Source organism: Bufo gargarizans, chromosome 3 (genome assembly GCF_014858855.1).
Source record: "Bufo gargarizans isolate SCDJY-AF-19 chromosome 3, ASM1485885v1, whole genome shotgun sequence".
NCBI lineage: Eukaryota > Metazoa > Chordata > Amphibia > Anura > Bufonidae > Bufo > Bufo gargarizans.
Genome location: NC_058082.1, coordinates 494,030,037 through 494,051,700, shown reverse-complemented (window position 1 = coordinate 494,051,700; position 21,664 = coordinate 494,030,037). Strand labels below are relative to the sequence as shown.

At 44.2% G+C, this 21,664-nt stretch overlaps 1 protein-coding gene across 3 annotated transcripts in view; it reads right to left on the bottom strand.

The window, feature by feature from the left end:
- METTL16 (methyltransferase 16, N6-methyladenosine) overlaps positions 1 to 21,664 on the bottom strand; it is a 154,873-nt gene that overhangs the window by 2,042 nt on the left and 131,167 nt on the right. For all 3 annotated transcript variants that reach the window (XM_044286949.1, XM_044286948.1, XM_044286947.1), the window contains exon 9: positions 11,962 to 12,129. In XM_044286949.1, coding sequence (XP_044142884.1) covers positions 11,962 to 12,129 — 168 coding nt within the window. The remainder of the gene's footprint in view (positions 1 to 11,961; positions 12,130 to 21,664) is intronic.

The window sequence follows — 21,664 nt, the reverse complement described above, 5'->3', positions numbered from 1 at the left end:
GGAATATAAAAAAAGTTATAATAGTGAAGAAAAATGAAAACGCAAAAACGAAAAAATAAATAAAAATACAGTAGTGAAAGGGTTAAATAGCAGCATACAATGTCAATCAATGCTTCTAAGGCTACCAGGATATTGTCATGTATTAAAGGGCTTCTGTCATCAGAAACATGGTTATTAAACTGGCTGACTTTAGATGTGTGCCCCCCATGGAGGGTCTTAGGCTACTTTCACACCTGCGTTCGATCGGATCCGTTCTGAACGGATCCGCTCATTTTAATGCAGACGGTGGCTCCGTTCAGAACGGATCCGTCTGCATTAAACTTAGAAAAATTTTCTAAGTGTGAAAGTAGCCTGAGCGGATCCGTTCAGACTTTACATTGAAAGTCAATGGGGGACGGATCCGCTTGAAGATTGAGCCATATGGTGTCATCTTCAAGCGGATCCGTCCCCATTGACTTACATTGTAAGTCGGAACGCGCAGACTCACCCCAACCAATCGGCTTTCTCAGACTTAACCCCTTAGTGACCACCCATATGTGTTTTTACTGACGTAAACAAAGGGGGTTTTAGCTAAATGGCTGGCTTTAATCAATCATTACATGTACTTAAAATGGTGCATTAAAAACTATAACTTGTCCTGCACAAAATAAGACCTCCTACAAGTACATTTTTGAAAAAACAAAAAAAAGTTCTAGCTCTTGGAATGCAATTTTTTTTTAATGTGCTTGGTCACTAAGGGGTTAAACACGCCCTCTTCCTCCTGAGTAGCTGATTGCGAATATTCTAATCGCAAATTTTTATCGCGAATATCGGTACAATCGGGACGGCCCACTACTACGTCCTCCGTCTTCTGTATATAGAAGATAGGAGACAGAGGACACCTAGAAAAGCTGTTTTAGCCGCACCACTGAAAGGCCTGGGTGAGGAAAGAGCATGCTGCAATTACCAGGTAATTCAATACCTACACAAAACTAAGGTAAACTTAGTCAGACCAATCCAATTACATAAAAATAAATTAAAAAAAGACAGTTACCCTTTAATTTAGTTTTTTCTTTTGTTCATTCACTTAGAATTTTGTTAATTGATAACAATGAACTATTAACACTTCTATTTTGAAACATTCTTACTTTGAAGCATTTTTTCCCGAACTTGCCTAAAACTTCTGCACATTACTGTATATATTCTAAAATTCTTTCCTGTACACACTTTCCAATAAAGGGACTGCTAGGGTCCTTGCTCTAACCATGCTCCCTGCCATTACTCCGCACTAACTAAGCATTACTGGCATCTCTTTCTAAAGACTAAGCATGCTTGGCTGTTTACTGTCAATTAACTTTTAGCAAATTGTGTAAACTTGATATAATATTTCGCAAACTCATCTGTTCTTCCATCTGTCATTCTACATTTTCATATGGAAACACACACATTTGGATTGTCGCTTAGCTCACATACTAAATAAGAGATGGGAGAAAGGGACTGCAAGAGCAAAACGACACGTTCTCCATCATAGCAGCGTCTGCATTATAGTGTACGGCTGAGTGTGTGCAATGTGATGGGACAAAGAGACTACTTATCTGAGGCAACAAGTTCATTTATATTATGGAAATCTATGCAAAAACCACAGAAACTGTGGCCCTCTGATTTATACATGGTTACTGCGGTTCCAATGCAGATTTCTCAACAAAAAAAAATGCAATATTGGTTACTTAAAGAAGTTGGCCTCTTTATGTTGAGTTTTTTCTGATGCGTGGGTGACAAGAATAAAAAATTAAACAAAAAACACACAAATAGATTATATATATATATATATATATATATATATATATATATATATATATATATATACAGACGTGGACAAAATTGTTGGTACCCTTTGGTCAATGAAAGAAAAAGTCACAATGGTCACAGAAATAACTTTAATCTGACAAAAGTAATAATAAATTAAAATTCTATAAATGTTAACCAATGAAAGTCAGACATTGTTTTTCAACCATGCTTCAACAGAATTATGTAAAAAAATAAACTCATGAAACAGGCATGGACAAAAATGATGGTACCCCTAACTTAATATTTTGTTGCGCAACCTTTTGAGGCAATCACTGCAATCAAACGCTTCCTGTAACTGTCAATGAGACATCTGCACCTCTCAGCAGGTATTTTGGCCCACTCCTCATGAGCAAACTGCTCCAGTTGTGTCCGGTTTGAAGGGTGCCTTTTCCAGACTGCATGTTTCAGCTCCTTCCAAAGATGCTCAATAGGATTGAGGTCAGGGCTCATAGAAGGCCACTTTAGAATAGTCCAATTTTTTCCTCTTAGCCATTCTTGGGTGTTTTTAGCGGTGTGTTTTGGGTCATTGTCCTGTTGCAAGACCCATGACCTGCGACTGAGACCAAGCTTTCTGACACTGGCTAGTACATTTCTCTCTAGAATTCCTTGATAGTCTTGAGATTTCATTGTACCCTGCACAGATTCAAGACACCCTGTGCCAGACGCAGCAAAGCAGCCCCAGAACATAACAGAGCCTCCTCCATGTTTCACAGTAGGGACAGTGTTCTTTTCTTGATATGCTTCATTTTTTCGTCTGTGAACATACAGCTGATGTGCCTTGGCAAAAACTTCGATTTTTGTCTCATCTGTCCACAGGACATTCTCCCAGAAGCTTTGTGGCTTGTCAACATGTAGTTTGGCATATTCCAGTCTTGCTTTTTTATGATTCGTTTTCAACAATGGTGTCCTCCTTGGTCGTCTCCCATGTAGTCCACTTTGGCTCAAACAACGACGGATGGTGCGATCTGACACTGATGTTCCTTGAGCATGAAGTTCACCTTGAATCTCTTTAGAAGTCTTTCTAGGCTCTTTTGTTACCATTCGGATTATCCGTCTCTTAGATTTGTCATCAATTTTCCTCCTGCGGCCACGTCCAGGGAGGTTGGCTACAGTCCCATGGATCTTAAACTTATGAATAATATGTGCAACTGTACTCACAGGAACATCTAGTTGCTTGGAGATGGTCTTATAGCCTTTACCTTTAACATGCTTGTCTATAATTTTCTTTCTGATCTCTTGAGACAGCTCTTTCCTTTGCTTCCTCTGGTCCATGTCGAGTGTGGTACACACCATATCACCAAACAACACAGTGATTACCTGGAGCCATATATATAGGCCCAATGGCTGATTACAAGGTTGTAGACACCTGTGATGCTAATTAGTGGACACACCTTGAATTAACATGTCCCTTTGGTCACATTATGTTCTGTGTTTTCTAGGGGTACCATCATTTTTGTCCATGCCTGTTTCATGAGTTTATTTTTTTACATAATTCTGTTGAAGCATGGTTGAAAAACAATGTCTGACTTTCATTGGTTAACATTTATAGAATTTTAATTTATTATTACTTTTGTCAGATTAAAGTTATTTCTGTGACCATTGTGACTTTTTCTTTCATTGACCAAAGGGTACCAACAATTTTGTCCACGTCTGTATATATATATCACGTGCCAAACTCAAGGCCTGTGCCCGGCTCACCTTGTCATTTTGTGGGGCCCTTGCAAGGCTCTGGAAAGACAGGGAACCACTGGCGGTTAGCTAAATCTGGCGGCAGGCCATCCAAACATCAAGGCTGCACATGACGCCACAGAGAGAAGTTGTATGTTTTGCAGTCCTCAGAGGGAAAGCAGGAGCGAAGTGTGGGAGCTGCCAGCCTGCCATCTGCCTGGCCAAGTGACGCGCCTGTGGCCACTGCCCTGTGCGTCTCTGGCGACATAGTCTGGAGTCTGTGGAAGTGAACTAGTAAAGTACAGTCCACTAGTCTGTCCCCCAGTAATATGAACTGTATCGGCTTCATAGGGCTGCATTTAAAACCAAAAACGTACTCCGTTATCCCTGTGTTATCTGTGGTGTTACATAGGACTGCAGGTGACATCCACTACATTATCTGTACTCATAGCGTTATCACGGTGTTATCCAGTGCTTCTCAATTATTTTCTGTCATGCCCCCCCTAGGAAGAAGAAAACATTTCACGCGCCAATCTCCCCCCCCCCCCCCCCCCGCGCAACTGTAAATAGTATCATTTGTCTATAAAATTGTGTTATAAGTACAGCCCCCAGTAATAAGAGCCCCTCTGTGCCAGTAATAACAGCCCCCCCCCCCCCCCTTTGCCAGTAAGGTTACGGGGGGGGGGGGGGGATCTGTGGATGACAGACACTGTTATGGGGGTATCGGTGGATGACAGACACTGTTATGGGGGGAATCGGTGGATGACAGACACTGTTATGGGGGGAATCGGTGGCTGGCACTGTTACAGGGGGATCTGTGGCTGGCACTGTTATATATGTGCCATCCACAGACACCCCACCCCATAACAGTGCCATCCACAGTGCCCCCCCCAGCCCATAACAGTGCCATCCACAGTGCCCCCCCCAGCCCATAACAGTGCCATCCACAGACCCCCCACCCCTTAACTGTGCCATCCAGATTCCGTGTGCCCTAATAGTACCGTATATCCGAATTTCTTCTGTATAATGCCGGCAGGCGGACCGGCGCGTCCCTCAGTGACGTCACTTGTCACGTGCCTGCACCGCCTGCTTTATGAGGGACGCGCATTATACAGAAGAAATTCGGATATACGGTACTATTACTAGTATACCGGAGGGAGCGGTGGGGCGGGGCTATAGTACAGTGACCGCCCCGCCTCACCGCTATTGCCGGCCCCCAGCTCCTCCTCCCAGTCCCTCCCCCGGCCCCCGCTCCGTACTGCGCCGGCCTCTGATCAGAGGAAGGGAGATGAGCGCTTCCACAATGGAAGCGCTCATCTCCCTGCCGCATATTACACTGCCGCACACCCCAAAGGCCGGCCCTGAACGAGCCCCCCTTTACGGAGCCTGGCGCCCCCCCTGGGGGGCGCTCCCCACTATTTGATAAGCACTGGTGTTATCTGTGGTGTTACATAGGGCTGCACTGCAGACTCTGGTGACAAGTTCCAGAAGCCAGCCCTTTGAAGGCAACCATAATGCCAATGTGGCCCTCAGTGAAAACGTGTTAGACACCCCTGCTATACTGTATATACAGTAATCATTAAATGTTCCGGAAAACCACACTCCCTGGTTCAGAATGCCTTCTCACTCACCGGTAGATGACTCATGTCCATAAAAAATGGCAGGAGATGGAGGGTCCTATGATTCTACACATGCTCTAGTTTCCTGGAAGTGTAGGACCTATGTAAGAGTTTACTGTTTCCACAGGGCCGCCTGAGGTCATAGCTCCCTGCTCTTTTTACATTACTGTCCTTCTTGAATGACGTCTTCAAGAAACAGCTGGCCTCTGGTAGATATGTAGAAAGGGTCTTATTAACAAACTAAGGGATGTATAGAAAGCTTGACGCTCCACTTGTGTCAGCATTTCTAGTATGCAATCCAAGAGCATGGCCCACCTTTCTTCCACCTGCCGTGTGTCGCCCATTGCTCAGAACAAGGGGTGGGGGGAATGTGCACTGCACAGTTGGCTCACGGCATATCTAGGACAGAAGAGCGCACTTGGGTGAGGCTTCAGTTCAATAGAGAAGCGCAAGCACAGAAGCCTCCATGCAAAGCGCCATCTGTACACCCTACTTCTCATAAGCTCTCTTTCTACCTAGTGCTGAATGATGAGGCCGGGCCAGAGACAGACTGAACCGAGGAGGACACATGGCAAGTGGAAGGGTCCTTTTCAAATGTACATTAGTTTGCTTGCTGGATCTTGTCTACATATCCACCAGAAAAGAGGGACAATAAGATGATAATGGCAGCAACTAAAATCTGACTAGGTGCTGAACATGCAGCAAACAGATGCATGTACAGATTGTTCATGGATGTGTCGAATCACGTGTCCCCCTATTCTGCCATTTTATGGACTTTAGTGGTCTGCTGTTGAGAGAGAGGACAGCTCTGTACCAGGAGTGGGGCTTTCCAGACCAAGAAAACGGAGCAGAACTTTTAATAGGCAAGTTATCCATTTTCATTCCGCCCACACGTTAGAAAAGACTCAACATAAAGTGATCAACCCCTTTAAAGTTAGTTTTCATATGTAAAAGAAACAATAAAACCATTTATTTATTTATTTATAAAACAAGGAAAACCTGAAACAATGTCCACAAGACCTACTAAACCTTATTACTGTTAGTTGCCCTATTTCCGATTTTCATTTCATTAGCAGGCTTTTTATAGTGGAGCTCTTCTCCACTTATTAATATTCCAAGAACTGTACATAGCGATCTGTACTTCTGCCACCCTGCACAGGGTTGCTAAAAATTTCTAAAAATGGGCGTTTTCTTTTTTGCCTTTGTGAAATTTTTTAGTCCGTGAGGCTGATGGTATTTGACTAGATTATTTTGGTGGTAATTATTTTACAGCTCACAATAAATGCTGGTAATGAGTCCTTAGTATATTGAGCTATAGACCTGAATTTCTTATAATAAGGGGTGGGCGAATCGAGCTTCGGATCCAAGATCCGATGACGATTCGTTCCTAAACTTCGTTTTAATGCCTTACGTAGACGTGTCTCCATACAGCATTAAAATGTATGTGCTGTGGCGAGATAAAATTCATTAAGTCCAACGTGGCGTGTGACTATGGTGAATGATTTCGTGCTTCGATTCTACAACTTTAAAATAATTTTAAGGGTCCATTCAGACGTCTGTAGTGCATTGCGGAACCGCAATACACCCGGCCGGCACCCCCATAGAAATGTTCTATTTTTTTCCTGAGCCGCGTACTGGAAGAGCAGGGGCGCGCTCCGCAAATGCGGACAGCACACTGTGTGCTGTCCGCATCCATTCCTGCCCCATACAAAATGAATGGGTCGGAGCGGATGCGGACCCATTCTGCGGACGTGTGAATGGACCCTAAAACAGGAATCCAAAGTCTGCTTTGGTACAGAGGTACCAGCCAGTACTGAACCCGATGGGGTGTCCATCTTGTCTGAGCTTCTGTTAACAGCACTTATAGATACAGAAAACACATTGGACAGGAGATGAGTAGATATGTTTTGACAGTCACCTATTGTGAATGGTGGTTCCTGTGTTCTCTATGAAGAGGTGTTATCTGTCAATGTTGTCCTGGCTGTAATGATAGCGAGTTGACTACTGAAAACTGACCTGTACAGAGCAGAAATATCAACATATTATAAGACCTAGAAGCCAGTATGAAGACTGCAGGCTTTTAGGATTTTTTTTTTTTAATATACATATCGTCAAGTAACATATTACCAAAAATGTTCAAAAATATGTGTAATATGTAAACTTGAATTAAAGGGGTTGTCCAAGATAATAAAAAATCTTTGGCAAGCCCCCTAATGGTGTAAAACAAAAATGTTATACTAATGTTAACCTCTTTCTCCAGCGCCATTCATGCGCTGCTGGCCCGGTCCTCCTGTCTGCAGTGGTCAACTACCATACACCTGCATGTCACCGCTGAAGCTAATCCTGGTCTTCAAGGGAGGACAGTGATTGGCTGCAGTGTTTACATGCCATATCTCAGACAACACCTTTAACCACTTGGCGCCACGCTAACGCCGAAAGGCGTCATCTCCGCGGCGCTCCCAGGCTACGCTAACGCCGATTGGCGTCATCTCGCGTGAGCCGAGATTTCCTGTGAACGCGCGCACACAGGCGCGCGCGCTCACAGGAACGGAAGGTAAGCGAGTGGATCTCCAGCCTGCCAGCGGCGATTGCTCGCTGGCAGGCTGGAGATCCGAATTTTTTAACCCCTAACAGGTATATTAGACGCTGTTTTCATAACAGCGTCTAATATACCTCCTACCTGGTCCTCTGGTGGTCCCTTTTGTTAGGATCGACCACCAGAGGACTCAGGTAGGTCAGTACAGTCGCACCAAACACCACACTACACTACACCCCCCCGTCACTTATTAACCCCTTATAAACCCCTGATCACCCATGATCACCCCATATAAACTCCCTGATCACCCCCCTGTCATTGATCACCGCCCTGTCATTGATCACCGCCCTGTCAGGCTCCGTTCAGACGTCCGTATGATTTTTACGGATCCACGGATACATGGATCGGATCCGCAAAAAGCATACGGACGTCTGAATGGAGCCTTACAGGGGGGTGATCAATGACAGGCGGGTGATCACCCAATATACACTCCCTGATCACCCCCCTGTCATTGATAACCCCCCTGTAAGGCTCCATTCAGACGTCAGCATGCGTTTTGTGGATCCGATCCATGTATCCATGGATCCGTAAAAAATCATGCGGATGTCTGAATGGAGCCTTACAGGGGGGGTGATCAGTGACAGGGGGGTGATTACCCTGATCACCCCCTGTCATTGATAACCCCCCTGTAAGGCTCCATTCAGACGTCCGCATGCGTTTTGTGGATCCGATCCATGGATCCGTAAAAAATCATGCGGATGTCTGAATGGAGCCTTACAGGGGGGGTGATCAGTGACAGGGGGGTGATCACCCTGATTACCCTGATCACCCCCTGTCATTGATAACCCCCCTGTAAGGCTCCATTCAGACGTCCGCATGCGTTTTGTGGATCCGATACATGTATCCATGGATCCGTAAAAAATCATGCGGATGTCTGAATGGAGCCTTACAGGGGGGGGTGATCAGTGACAGGGGGGTGATTACCCTGATCACCCCCTGTCATTGATAACCCCCCTGTAAGGCTCCATTCAGACGTCCGCATGCGTTTTGTGGATCCGATACATGTATCCATGGATCCGTAAAAAATCATGCGGATGTCTGAATGGAGCCTTACAGGGGGGGTGATCAGTGACAGGGGGGTGATCACCCTGATCACCCCCTGTCATTGATAACCCCCCTGTAAGGCTCCATTCAGACGTCCGCATGCGTTCTGTGGATCCGATCCATGGATCCGTAAAAAATCATGCGGATGTCTGAATGGAGCCTTACAGGGGGGGTGATCAATGACAGGGGGGTGATCAGGGAGTCTATATGGGTGATCACCCGCCTGTCATTGATCACCCCCTGTCATTGATCACCCCCTGTCATTGATCACCCCCCTGTCATTGATCACCCCCCTGTCATTGATCACCCCCCCCCCCTGGTAAGGCTCCATTCAGACATTTTTTTTGGCACAAGTTAGCGGAAATTTTTTGTTTGTTTTTGTTTTTGTTTTTTCTTACTAAGTCTCATATTCCACTAACTTGTGTCAAAAAATAAAATCTCACATGGACGCACCATACCCCTCACGGAATCCAAATGCGTAAACATTTTTAGACATTTATATTCCAGACTTCTTCTCACGCTTTAGGGCCCCTAAAAAGCCAGGGCAGTATAAATACCCCACATGTGACCCCATTTCGGAAAGAAGACACCCCAAGGTATTCCGTGAGGGGCGTATTGAGTCCATGAAAGATTGAAATTTTTGTCCTAAGTTAGCGGAAAGTGAGACTTTGTGAGAAAAAAACAAAAAAAAAATCAATATCCGCTAACTTATGCAAAAAAAAAATAAATTCTAGGAACTCGCCATGCCCCTCATTGAATACCTTGGGGTGTCTTCTTTCCAAAGTGGGGTCACATGTGGGGTATTTATACTGCCCTGGCTTTTTAGGGGCCCGAAAGTGTGAGAAGAAGTCTGGGATCCAAATGTCTAAAAATGCCCTCCTAAACGGAATTTGGGCCCCTTTGCGCATCTAGGCTGCAAAAAAGTGTGACACATCTGGTATCGCCGTACTCAGGAGAAGTTGGGGAATGTGTTTTGGGGTGTCATTTTACATATACCCATGCTGGGTGAGAGAAATATCTTGGTCAAATGCCAACTTTGTATAAAAAAATGGGAAAAGTTGTCTTTTGCCAAGATATTTCTCTCACCCAGCATGGGTATATGTAAAATGACACCCCAAAACACATTCCCCAACTTCTCCTGAGTACGGCGATACCAGATGTGTCACACTTTTTTGATGCCAAGGTGGGCAAAGGGGCACATATTCCAAAGTGCACCTTTCGGATTTCACCGGTCATTTTTTTACAGATTTTGATTGCAAAGTACTTCTCACACATTTGGGCCCCTAAATTGCCAGGGCAGTATAACTACGCCACAAGTGACCCCATTTTGGAAAGAAGACACCCCAAGGTATTCCGTGAGGGGCATGGCGAGTTCCTAGAATTTTTTATTTTTTGTCGCAAGTTAGTGGAATATGAGACTTTGTAAGGAAAAAAGAGAAAAGAAAAAAAATCATCATTTTCCGCTAACTTGTGACAAAAAATAAAAAATTCTAGGAACTCTCCATGCCCCTCACGGAATACCTTGGGGTGTCTTCTTTCCAAAATGGGGTCACTTGTGGCGTAGTTATACTGCCCTGGCAATTTAGGGGCCCAAATGTGTGAGAAGTACCTTGCAATCAAAATGTGTAAAAAATGGCCTGCAAAATCTGAAAGGTGCCCTTTGGAATATGTGCCCCTTTGCCCACCTTGGCAGCAAAAAAGTGTGACACATCTGGTATTGCCGTACTCAGGAGAAGTTGGGGAATGTGTTTTGGGGTGTCATTTTACATATACCCATGCTGGGTGAGAGAAATATCTTGGCAAAAGACAACTTTTCCCATTTTTTTATACAAAGTTGGCATTTGACCAAGATATTTTTCTCACCCAGCATGGGTATATGTAAAATGACACCCCAAAACACATTCCCCAACTTCTCCTGAGTACGGCGATACCAGATGTGTCACACTTTTTTGCTGTCAAGGTGGGCAAAGGGGCACATATTCCAAAGTGCACCTTTCGGATTTCACCGGTCATTTTTTACACATTTTGATTGCAAAGTTCTTCTCACACATTTGGGCCCCTAAATTGCCAGGGCAGTATAACTACCCCACAAGTGACCCCATTTTGGAAAGAAGACACCCCAAGGTATTCCGTGAGGGGCATGGCAAGTTTTTAGAATTTTTTATTTTTTGTCGCAAGTTAGTGGAATATGAGACTTTGTAAGAAAAAATAAAAAAAATAAAATCATCATCATTTTCCGCTAACTTGTGACAAAAAATAAAAAGTTCTATGAACTCACTATGCCCATCAGCGAATACCTTAGGGTGTCTACTTTCCGAAATGGGGTCATTTGTGGGGGTTTTCTACTGTTTGGGCATTGTAGAACCTCAGGAATCATGACAGGTGCTCAGAAAGTCAGAGCTGTTTCAAAAAGCGGAAATTCACATTTTTGTACCATAGTTTGTAAATGCTATAACTTTTACCCAAACCATTTTTTTTTTGCCCAAACATTTTTTTTTTATCAAAGACATGTAGAACAATAAATTTGGCGAAAAATGTATATATGGATGTCGTTTTTTTTGCAAAATTTTACAGCTGAAAGTGAAAAATGTCATTTTTTTGCAAAAAAATCGTTAAATTTCGATTAATAACAAAAAAAAGTAAAAATGTCAGCAGCAATAAAATACCACCAAATGAAAGCTCTATTAGTGAGAAGAAAAGGAGGTAAAATTCATTTGGGTGGTAAGTTGCATGACCGAGCAATAAACCGCTAAAGTTGTGGAGTGCCGATTTGTAAAAAAGGGCCTGGTCACTAGGGGGGTATAAACCTGTGGTCCTTAAGTGGTTAAACAATAGGCTATTTTCTAATGATACATTCCCTTTAATGAAAAAAAAATACTAGTTTTAATAAATCTTTTAACATAAAGCTATATCAATCTGTTCAGCATTTCTTAACGTACAACATGCTGCTTGCAGACAGCATTTTCACGATGACAGGTTTGCTTATAAGGGGTTGTTGAGCAGTTCAAAAAACTAAAAAAGCAGCAAAATGTCCTAAAATAATAATAATAATAATAATAATAATAATGGCAAAAGCAGTACTCTCCTCTCCAGTCCCCCACTGATCCAGTGCAGATGACGTGCTTAGTCACTGGCCTCAGTGGTCAGGTATATACACTATACACCAGGGGATTGAAGCGTCCTATGTAGGATAGTCTTAATGCCTACCTTCAGATCAGTAAGTATCTTTTTTAAGCAGTCCGTGACCACGGGGACATGTTCAGAGTCAACTGAACAGTCAAACTTGTCCATAAGCATCTTCACTGTCGTCTCCAACACAGAAAACATCATGGGCTTACGTGGCTTTTCCAATTTTCTTTTTTTCGAAGGGGGGTTCTAAATGATGGGAAAAAAAAAAAAAAATGCATTAAAACAATTCATAAATCAGATTTAAAAATTCAAATCTAGAGATTCTTCCTGCATGCTGCTTATGGATGGAATAGTCTCCATGCCCTTAAAAGGGTTGTTCAGATTCACTGCTGAACCCGGACATATCCCCTTCTTCCCCCACTCAGCCCCTCGGACATGAGCATCTCATCCTCCGATTCTCTCCCTTGCCCTGTGCCTTATCGCGTAGGGCAAGATCTTTTTTGTTTACATTTTTTACATTGCTAGGCGGAAGCTTCCACTTAGCAGCGTTCCCGATGACGGCACTGATGGGTGGGCTTTAGCCCCGCCTTAGCACTGCATGGCACCGGATCTCCAGAAAAAGCCTGTTGCCCTGCGTGCCCCTCTGACATGCTCCGATGCTCATGTCAGAGGGGCTGAGTGGGGGAAGAAGGGGGTATGGAAGGGGATTGCTCTGACAACCCCTTTAAAATGGGGATTGTTGTTTTGAAGTGATGCTTTTATTCATATGTTTTTACCATTATGTGATTTTTGCATGTGGCAGTGCTGCATCTGGAAGGACTCCAGGTATTAATTGGCCATTCAATTTGGCAATGGGGAAGTTTGGCCCCAGACGCCACTATTTATTGAGAAGACCACACTGGCCAGCCCAGATGCCAGCATAGGGATGCATGTTGCCTACTTGGCCACATTTACCTGGGGCAATTATCAGGAATGAGCAGCCTTACAAATGCTTAACTCCATCAATTGCCCTGAAGTGTGTAAAAGCAGATAGGCCAAATCTCACCACTAATAACCCAGTGGACTGGAGCTGAGTCACACAGAGACCAGTGAAAACTGGTGCCACCATTGTTTAGCACCAAAGTATTCGGTTGTATATGCCACTCCCCAGGAGAATTCTGCCAAAAGTGAATTTGGTCTCTCTCTTCCAGTTTGCAAAGATAAAAGTTTGTATTACATATCAGAACCTGGCTAACGTTACAAGCAATGCCTTTTTTCAGAAAATATGGTCAAATACTGTCATCAGTTGTAGTTGAGAAAACTTGTACAGTACCCCTCTAGTTCCCTGGGGATGAGTTCCAAACAGCACATTTCTTTAAGGATGCAATGTTAAAAAATTTGGTAGAACCACACTGAAGATTTAGGTGGGCATTGCAGAGTTGCAGTGATATTCTGCACAATCTATAAAGGCGTTGTCTGGCCTTTTGGAGGCACTACAGATATCACTTTATTTCTCTTTGAAGAGAGCTAATTCGCATATTAGGAGAATGCTTTAAAAGAAATACTAACCTCTCTGAACCCCTGTCACTCTCATACTAATGCCTACCAGGTCCCCCCACCAGTCTCTTCTTCCTGGTCCCTTTTGACACAGACATGTGACCACTGCTGCCAATCCCTGGCTGCAGAAGTAGCACACAACCCTAATACCTGATCGAAACACCTTTCAATAATTGTATTCTGCAACTTCCCAATATAGATTTAATATTGCAAATGTCACACTTATTAAGGGTCGTCTTCTGCCCTCTAAGAGGCGGTGTGGTCTACTGAAAATAGGTTGTGACCTTAGCAGGACTTAATATGCTACAATGTGTGCCAAAATTGGGCCAGAATTTTGAAGCAAAATAAACTAAAAGGCGCATTCCACTTAATGTTTGTGGCACATCTGTGTAGGTTTGCACGCCAAAGTGGAGATCTACACCAGCATAGGAACTGGTGTAGATTTTCGTCATAACCTGTGCCAGGTTTCAGGCGTAATTATAGTAAATGATGCGACAGGTTGCCTACAGAGGTCCCACACCACTCGCTACTTTAGAAAGTGGTGAGCAGTGCCTAGAAGTCGCAAAATTTTGTGCCCGTTTTCTGGAGCAGAGGGGTTGATAAATTTCCCCCTTTTAAGGGGTTCTGCATTTTTTTTTTTAAACTGATGATCTATCCTCTGAATAGATTATCAGCATCTGATCGGCGGGGGTCCGACACCCGGGACCCTTGCCGATCAGCTGTTTGAGAAGGCAGCGGTGCTGGCAGTAGCGCTGGGGCCTTCTCGCTGTTTACCACAGGCCCAGTGACGTCACGACTAGTATCACTGGCCTGGGCGCAGCTAAGCTCTGGTCACTTGAATGGATAGAGCATCATTTTTAAAAAACTGCAGAACCCCTTTAAAATAAACAGTGTAACGGTGTGCCAGATTTACCATTCAGCATCGGCCACGGTGAGAACAATGGCACATCTTTAGATGTCTATGCTTGTACTGTCTAAATCTTCGCATTAAATCTGTCCCAATGCGTTTCCATTCCTTACTATATAAATGATCTCTGCTTGCTGCTAGTGAACTGAAACACTCCTGTTTATATACAGAGGCTGAAACCCCATAGAAATTTAACACTGATCACAACAGCCGATCTGCACTGATGAGCGAACATAAGCAGCACATACCACAATGTATAATCATGAATCTAAGGTAAGGCTACTTTCACACCAGCGTTTTCCCTTTCCGCTATTGAGATCCGTCATAGGATCAGTTTTGTTCTGATTCATTGTTAATGGAAACAAAACTGAACTGAAGGGAACGGAGAGCACCAGAATGCTTTCCCTTCTGTTTCACTGCATTCCCCTGATGAACACAACAGCGCTGCAAGCAGCCCTTTTCAGTGCGTCCTGGGATGCAGAGCAAGACAAATCCGTCATGACAATGTAAGTCAAAGGTGAAGGATCTGACACAAAAGAAAACGGATCCATCACCCATTGACTTACAATGGTTTTAGAGACAGATCCGTCATTGCCATTTTAGAGATAATACAACCGGATCTATTCATAACGGATGCAGCCGGTTGGTTCTATGATCATGACGGAAAGTGTGAAAGTAGCCTAATAGTAAAGACTGCGCTGCTGACATGTTTAGCCCACGGAGGAAGGGCCTAGACTTTGAGGGTTTGACTTTCACACTTGCGTTCGGAGCGGATCCGTCTGGTATTTGTACAGATGGATCCGCTCCTATAATGCAAACGATGGTATCCGTTCAGAACGGAACCGTTTGCATTATATTTCAGAAAAAAAGTCTAAGTGTAATTTGTATTCAGACGGATCCGTCCAGACTTTACATTGAAAGTCAATGGGGGGCGGATCAGTTTGAAAAATGCACCATATTGTGTCACCTTCGAACGGATCCGCCCCCATTGACTTCCATGGTAACTCTGGACGGATCCGTTTGCCTCCCTGCAAGCAGCGTTCAGGTGTCCGCCTGCTGAGCGGAGGACAGACGGTGCCAGACTGAGGCATTCTGAGCGGATCCGCATCCACTCAGAATGCATTAGGGCTGGACGGATCCGTTCGGGGCCGCTTGTGAGAGCCTTCAAACGGAACTCACAAGCGGAGCCCTGAACGCTAGTGTGAAAGTAGCCCAAGATTCAGCTGCTGTGTGTCTTTAACCGCGTGGCCATGGCGGTATTCAATTAACTCATTACAAACTGTATATTTAGTACTCACTGATGTTAGCCATGCAGTAACAGGCAAAACCACAGAGCCAATAAAAAAATAAAAAAATTAGTTACTAATTAGTTAGCTGAACATCACTGCGGCCTGCATGGCTGCGCCACTTGGCAGCTGCACCGTATGGCCGTACCCTAAAATTTTTAACAACCCTTTAATCAGCTGTTATACACATTATTTTTTTTATTATTAATGTCCTACACAATCTGTGGATCACTAAGAAACCTAGACTAGAAACTATGAATAATTATTGCGGTAACACATCATGCACTCTTTCCACTCGATAATAAACGTTAGTTGTAGTGAAATTATTTGAGTATGAGTAAAGTTCCTTAAATCTGCCACTAGATGGCGGCACACAACCACAATACTTGTACAGGACTCCAGTTGAATCCACCCATTCGGTAATGTCTGCAGATGCCACATGGCACGGAGCTTTGTCCTCGATGTGACGGATATCACTAGATATGACACTAGGTCCCATAGAAGGTGCAACATGTGAATGGATGAGGTCACTGCTCAGGCGATTTATCTCTAAGCTATTGCACAAAGGCTAATACACCAGCCCACGTGTACCATTAGTCCTCATACACAAAGCACAAGTGACAAAAGCCTGCACAGACCCAATCATGACAGCACTTACATCCTGATCCTTTACAATGCATGTTCTACCCAACCCCAGCTCTCTCATTAAGCAGTAGTCTATGCTTACAAAAATTAAAACCGTATGTTGCGTGGAATGTCTGAAAGGACATCCAGCAGAACATAAATGCATACTTCTGGTTCCCCTACCCCCTTGTGCAAACATACAGACGACAGGGGGTTTATTTTCAGATGGTTTCGCTGATAGGAGGTGGAATTTTGCTTTGTGGAATGAACTAAACCTCAGATATGGACTCCACGCTCAGCATTCTGAGCTATGTGCTGCTATAGCACATTGTAACGCAGCTGGCATGGCGGTAGAGCGTATTACACAGGTACTCGTCCCCAGGGCGTTCAGAGAAAATGTGCACATGGCATGATATTTTACCACTTCGTTATGCACAAAGGGCCTTTTCATCTTTTGTACACTATTCCCACTGGGTTAAAACACCAACATCACAATATGAAGTTAATCTGGACAAGAGAGGACGGCACACTTCGTATGGCACATACGGTACAATGAGGCAGAATCCATTGACTTAGGAGTCTATCCTGTCAGTAATGTAATACATGTTTGAGAAAGGCTCATAGTAGCTGAAACGTGTCACTTGCCTCCTGTACGTGACCATTAAATATTCCATAATTACTAATTGAGCGAGTGCCAGTCCTCTTTGTGCAAGTTCGTGTGGATTTACTCTGGACGCGCGCACCGCATCACTGACATACGGAGTGCCGACTGTGTCTTCTCTGAAGTAATGTAATACAGTCCTGATCAAAAGTTTAAGACCACTTGAAAAATGGCAAAAAAACATATTTTACATTTTGGATCTTAACAAGGTTCCAAGTAGAGCTTCAACATGCAACAAGAAGAAATGAGAGTGAGACAAAACATTTTTTGAGCATTCAATTAATTGAAAATAACGATTAAACTGAAACAGGCTGTTTTTCAGCTGATCAAAATTTTAGGACCACATGCCTTTAAAAGGCCAAATCAGTGCAAAGATGTGGATTCATTGTCATTTTCTGTCAGGTAGTCACACGTTGTGATGGCAAAGGCAAAAAAACTCTCCCTTTAACGTGGTCGGGTTGTTGAACTGCAAAAGCAGGGTCTCTCACAGCGCGCCATTGCTGCTGAGGTGAGACGCAGTAAGGGCTCTTTCACACCTGCGTTCTTTTCTTCCGGCATACAGTTCCGTCGTCGGGGCTCTATGCCGGAAGAGTCCTGATCAGGATTATCCCCATGCATTCTGAATGGAGAGAAATCCGTTCAGGATGCATCAGGATGTCTTCAGTTCCGGACCGGAACGTTTTTTGGCCGGAGAAAATACCGCAGCATGCTGCGCTTTTTGCTCCGGCCAAAAATCCTGAACACTTGCCGCAAGGCCGGATCCGGAATGAATGCCCATTGAAAGGCATTGATCCGGACTTAAGCTAAACGTCGTTTCGGTGCATTGCCGGATCCGACGTTTAGCGTTTTCTGAATGGTTACCATGGCTGCCAGGATGCTAAAGTCCTGGCAGCCATGGTAAAGTGTAGTGGGGAGCAGGGGAGCAGTATACTTACAGTCCGTGCGGCTCCCAGGGCGCTCCAGAGTGACATCAGGGTGCCCCACGCGCATGGATGACGTGATCGCATGGCACGTCATCCATGCGCATGGGGCGCTCTGACGTCATTCTGGAGCGTCCCGGGAGCCGCACGGACTGTAAGTATACCGCTCCCCACTACTACTATGGCAACCAGGACTTTAATAGCATCCTGGCTGCCATAGTAACACTGAACGCATTTTGAAGACGGATCCGTCTTCAAATGCTTTCAGTTCACTTGCGTTTTTCCGGATCCGGCGTGTAATTCCGGCAAGTGGAGTACACGCCGGATCCGGACATTGCAAGTGTGAAAGAGGCCTAAGACAGTCATTTGGAATTTCTAAAATGATCCTGAGAGTAATGGAACAAAAAAAGTCAAGTGGAAGACCCAAAAGATTTCGTCAGCACTGAGCCGAAGGATCCAATTGGCTGTCCCCAATATGAATCCCCAATATGCACACAACAGCGCTGCAAGCAGCCCTTTTGAGTGCGTCCTGGGATGCAGAGCAAGACGAATCAGTCATGACAATGTAAGTCAAAGGTGAAGGATCTGACACAAAAGTCACTGGACGATCCTCAACCCAAATGAAGGCCCTTACTGGTGCTGACTGCAGCCCCATAACCATCAGACTGGATCTGAGACTGAAGGGCTTCAAAAACAAAAAAACGTCCTCAAAGACCTCGTCTCCTTGAACGCCACAGAACTGCTCGTTTTTACTTTGCAAGAGAGCACCAAACATGGGACATTCAAAAGGTGGAAGAAATTTTTATTCTCTGATGAGAAAAAAATGTAACCTTGATGGTCCTGATGGTTTCCAACGTTACTGGCATGACAAGCAGATTCCACCTGAGATGTTTTCTACGCGCCACAGTGGAGGGGGCGCCATAATGGTCTGGGGTGCTTTTTCCTTCAGTGGAACAATGGAGCTTCAGGAAGTGCAGGGGCGTCAAACGGCCGCTGGCTATGTCCAGATGTTGCAGAGAGCATTCCTCATGACTGAGGGCCCTTGCTTGTGTGGTAACGACTGGCTTTTTCAACAGGACAACGCTACGGTACACAATGCAAGCAGGACAAGGGACTTCTTCCAGGAGAATAACATCACTCTTTTGGCCCATCCTGCGTGTTCCCCTGATCTAAATCCAATTGAGAACCTTTGGGGGTGGATGGCAAGGGAAGTTTACAAAAATGGACAACCGTTCCAGACAGTAGTGCCTTCGTGCAGCCGTCTTCACCACTTGGAGAAATGTCCCCACTCACCTCATGGAAACGCTTGCATCAAGCATGCTGAAACAAATTTTTGAAGTGATAAACAATAATGGTGGAGCTACTCATTACTGAGTTCATGTTTGGAAGTTGGATTTCGTTTTTTTTTTTGGAGGTGTGGTCCTAAACTTTTGATCAGCTGAAAAACAGCCCGTTTCAGTTTATTCGTTGTTTTCATTAAATTGAATGCTCAAAAAATGTTTTGTCTCACTCCCATTTCTTCTTGTTGCATGTTGAAGCTCTACTTGGAACCTCGTTAAGATCCAGCCATGCTAAATATGATTTTTTTTTGCAATTTTTTCAAGTGGTCTTAAACTTTTGACCAGGACTGTATGTATGGGTATGATGCTGGAGGACAACCCTGTGTAGACATAATATGTATTAAAGGGGTTGTGTCATTAAACATATTCTACATTTTGCAAACCAGCACCTGGATCTGAATACTTTTGTATAGCCAGTGAGCTATTCAACAAAATGTATCTGTACAGCGCCACCTGCTGTTTGTTCTTTTCCTTACTTTTTGTCCGTCTCACTGAGCTGGTCAAATGTGCTCAGTTTAAATCTTCAACTGCCACCAGCCACATATTCTGGTAGAGAGCTGCAGCAGAAAGGACTCGACCCCTGAGCTGAAGATAATCTAGCAGAGCAATTGGAGCAGTGAATGTGGAGATCTCTGGATCCATGTGAAGTACCAGGGCTGGTTCTAGCTTTGTTAGAAAGTTATAGGATGTCTTGTTTTCGTTTTTTTTTTTTTTACATCAATCATGGCATAAACACTTTAATGGAGGAGGAGGGAATTTAATCTCATCCAATAATGTGGACAGCTTTAGGCTAATGTTGGTGGGATCTGGACTTGCTCTATTTTCTGAAATCCCTAAAATGCACCTATCAATTCCATTCTTGTGCCATTTGTTCCCACTGATTTCACATGGAAGACAAAAATTACATGCAGCACCGCAATGGCGGACTTGCCAGCTTGAAGAAAATTGAAAGTAAAACAACATGGTGATATCAAAATTCGCTAAATATACAAAAAATAAATTGGTAAAAGGACTATAAATATAGACATTATTAATGAGAATAACATCTATAGACAGAAACAAAGAAAAACCACAAACACGTGAAGAAAAAAGAACACTGTAGTAGAAAACTGGCAGATAAGTAGGGGGTCATTCACCTCCTGGTTCTAATGCTGGCTACATGATATAGATGCTCTAAGCTTGTTTGATTTCCTCTGTAGGCGGTTCAGTTAGGGTCCATTCACACGTCCGCAATTGTTTTGCGGTCCGCAAAACACAGACACCGGCGGACCGCACATGCCAGACACTTTAAATAGAAATGCCTTTTCTTGTCTGTGTCTGTGGACAAGAATAGCACATGTTCTATTTTTTTGTGGAACAGAAGTGTGGATGCGGACAGCACACTGTGTGCTGTCTGCATCTTTTCCGGCCCCATTGAAAATGAATGGGTCCGCACCTGTTCCGCAAAATTGCGGAATGGATGAGGACCCATTCATGCGGACGTGTGAATAGACCCTAAGGCTGGACCTGCACATTACATAGTACAGTACAGAGCAGGGTGCTGGCTGGCCGGATGAACTGTCGTAGATGCAGCTCGGGGGGTAGGGGTCCACTGTTCCTCTTTGAAGAGGCACAATGGGTTAATTTACCAAAGTCCAGTGTTTCTATGGTGGTCTTTGATACTCCTACACTGTGGGAGCCTAAAGGATGTGTCTAAAGACCCCTTTACACGGAACGATGTACAATGAGATTGTCAGGAAGGAACACTTCCCTACCGACAATCTGCTGCTCGCTGGTGGAGGAGACTGCTGCATTTACATGCAGAAATCTCCTCCACAGTATGGGGAGGAGTGAACGCTTATGCCATTGCCCATCCTCATACAGACTCGTTTCCCGGCAGCAGATCGTCTTTACACATCACAATCTGCCACCAAAAACGAGGATTTTTGTGCTGCACTAAAGATCCAATTACATGATGAATTAGCGTTTTGCTCGTTCATCAGGTAATCGGCGGTACATTCATACAGTCAGATCATCGCTAACGAGTGTTCATAGTAACCTAGTAATCTTTTCAATTCTTGGCCCTTAATTTGCACCTCGTCATAAATTCATGTGCCTGGGGTGAAATCTACTCCAGCCTCGGACTGGAGTAAATATCAAGAATCATTAATGTTTTGTAGATTTGCTAGGGCTGATGTCCCGACCCTTGGCACACCCCCACACCGCACCAATGTCGAAGGCGGTGTTAAAACATCACATGCAACAAAATAATGTCGCATGGGCATTAAAAAGTTGCAACTTTTTTTTCCCCGCTTAAAACTGGCATAAGGACTGTCAGTAAATGACCCTCAATGTATGGAGATTTTTTTTTTTAAGGAATCGCTCCCTGGGAAAAAAGTATGCAAATTAGAACCAGCCAAACCAGAGACACCCATCTGTCATGCTCCTTTGAAAGGTGCTGAAGGTCAGCAGCAAATGGTCCTTCTGACCCTTCCAAAATCTCTTGTCCGTGGCCAGGTTTAGCATGT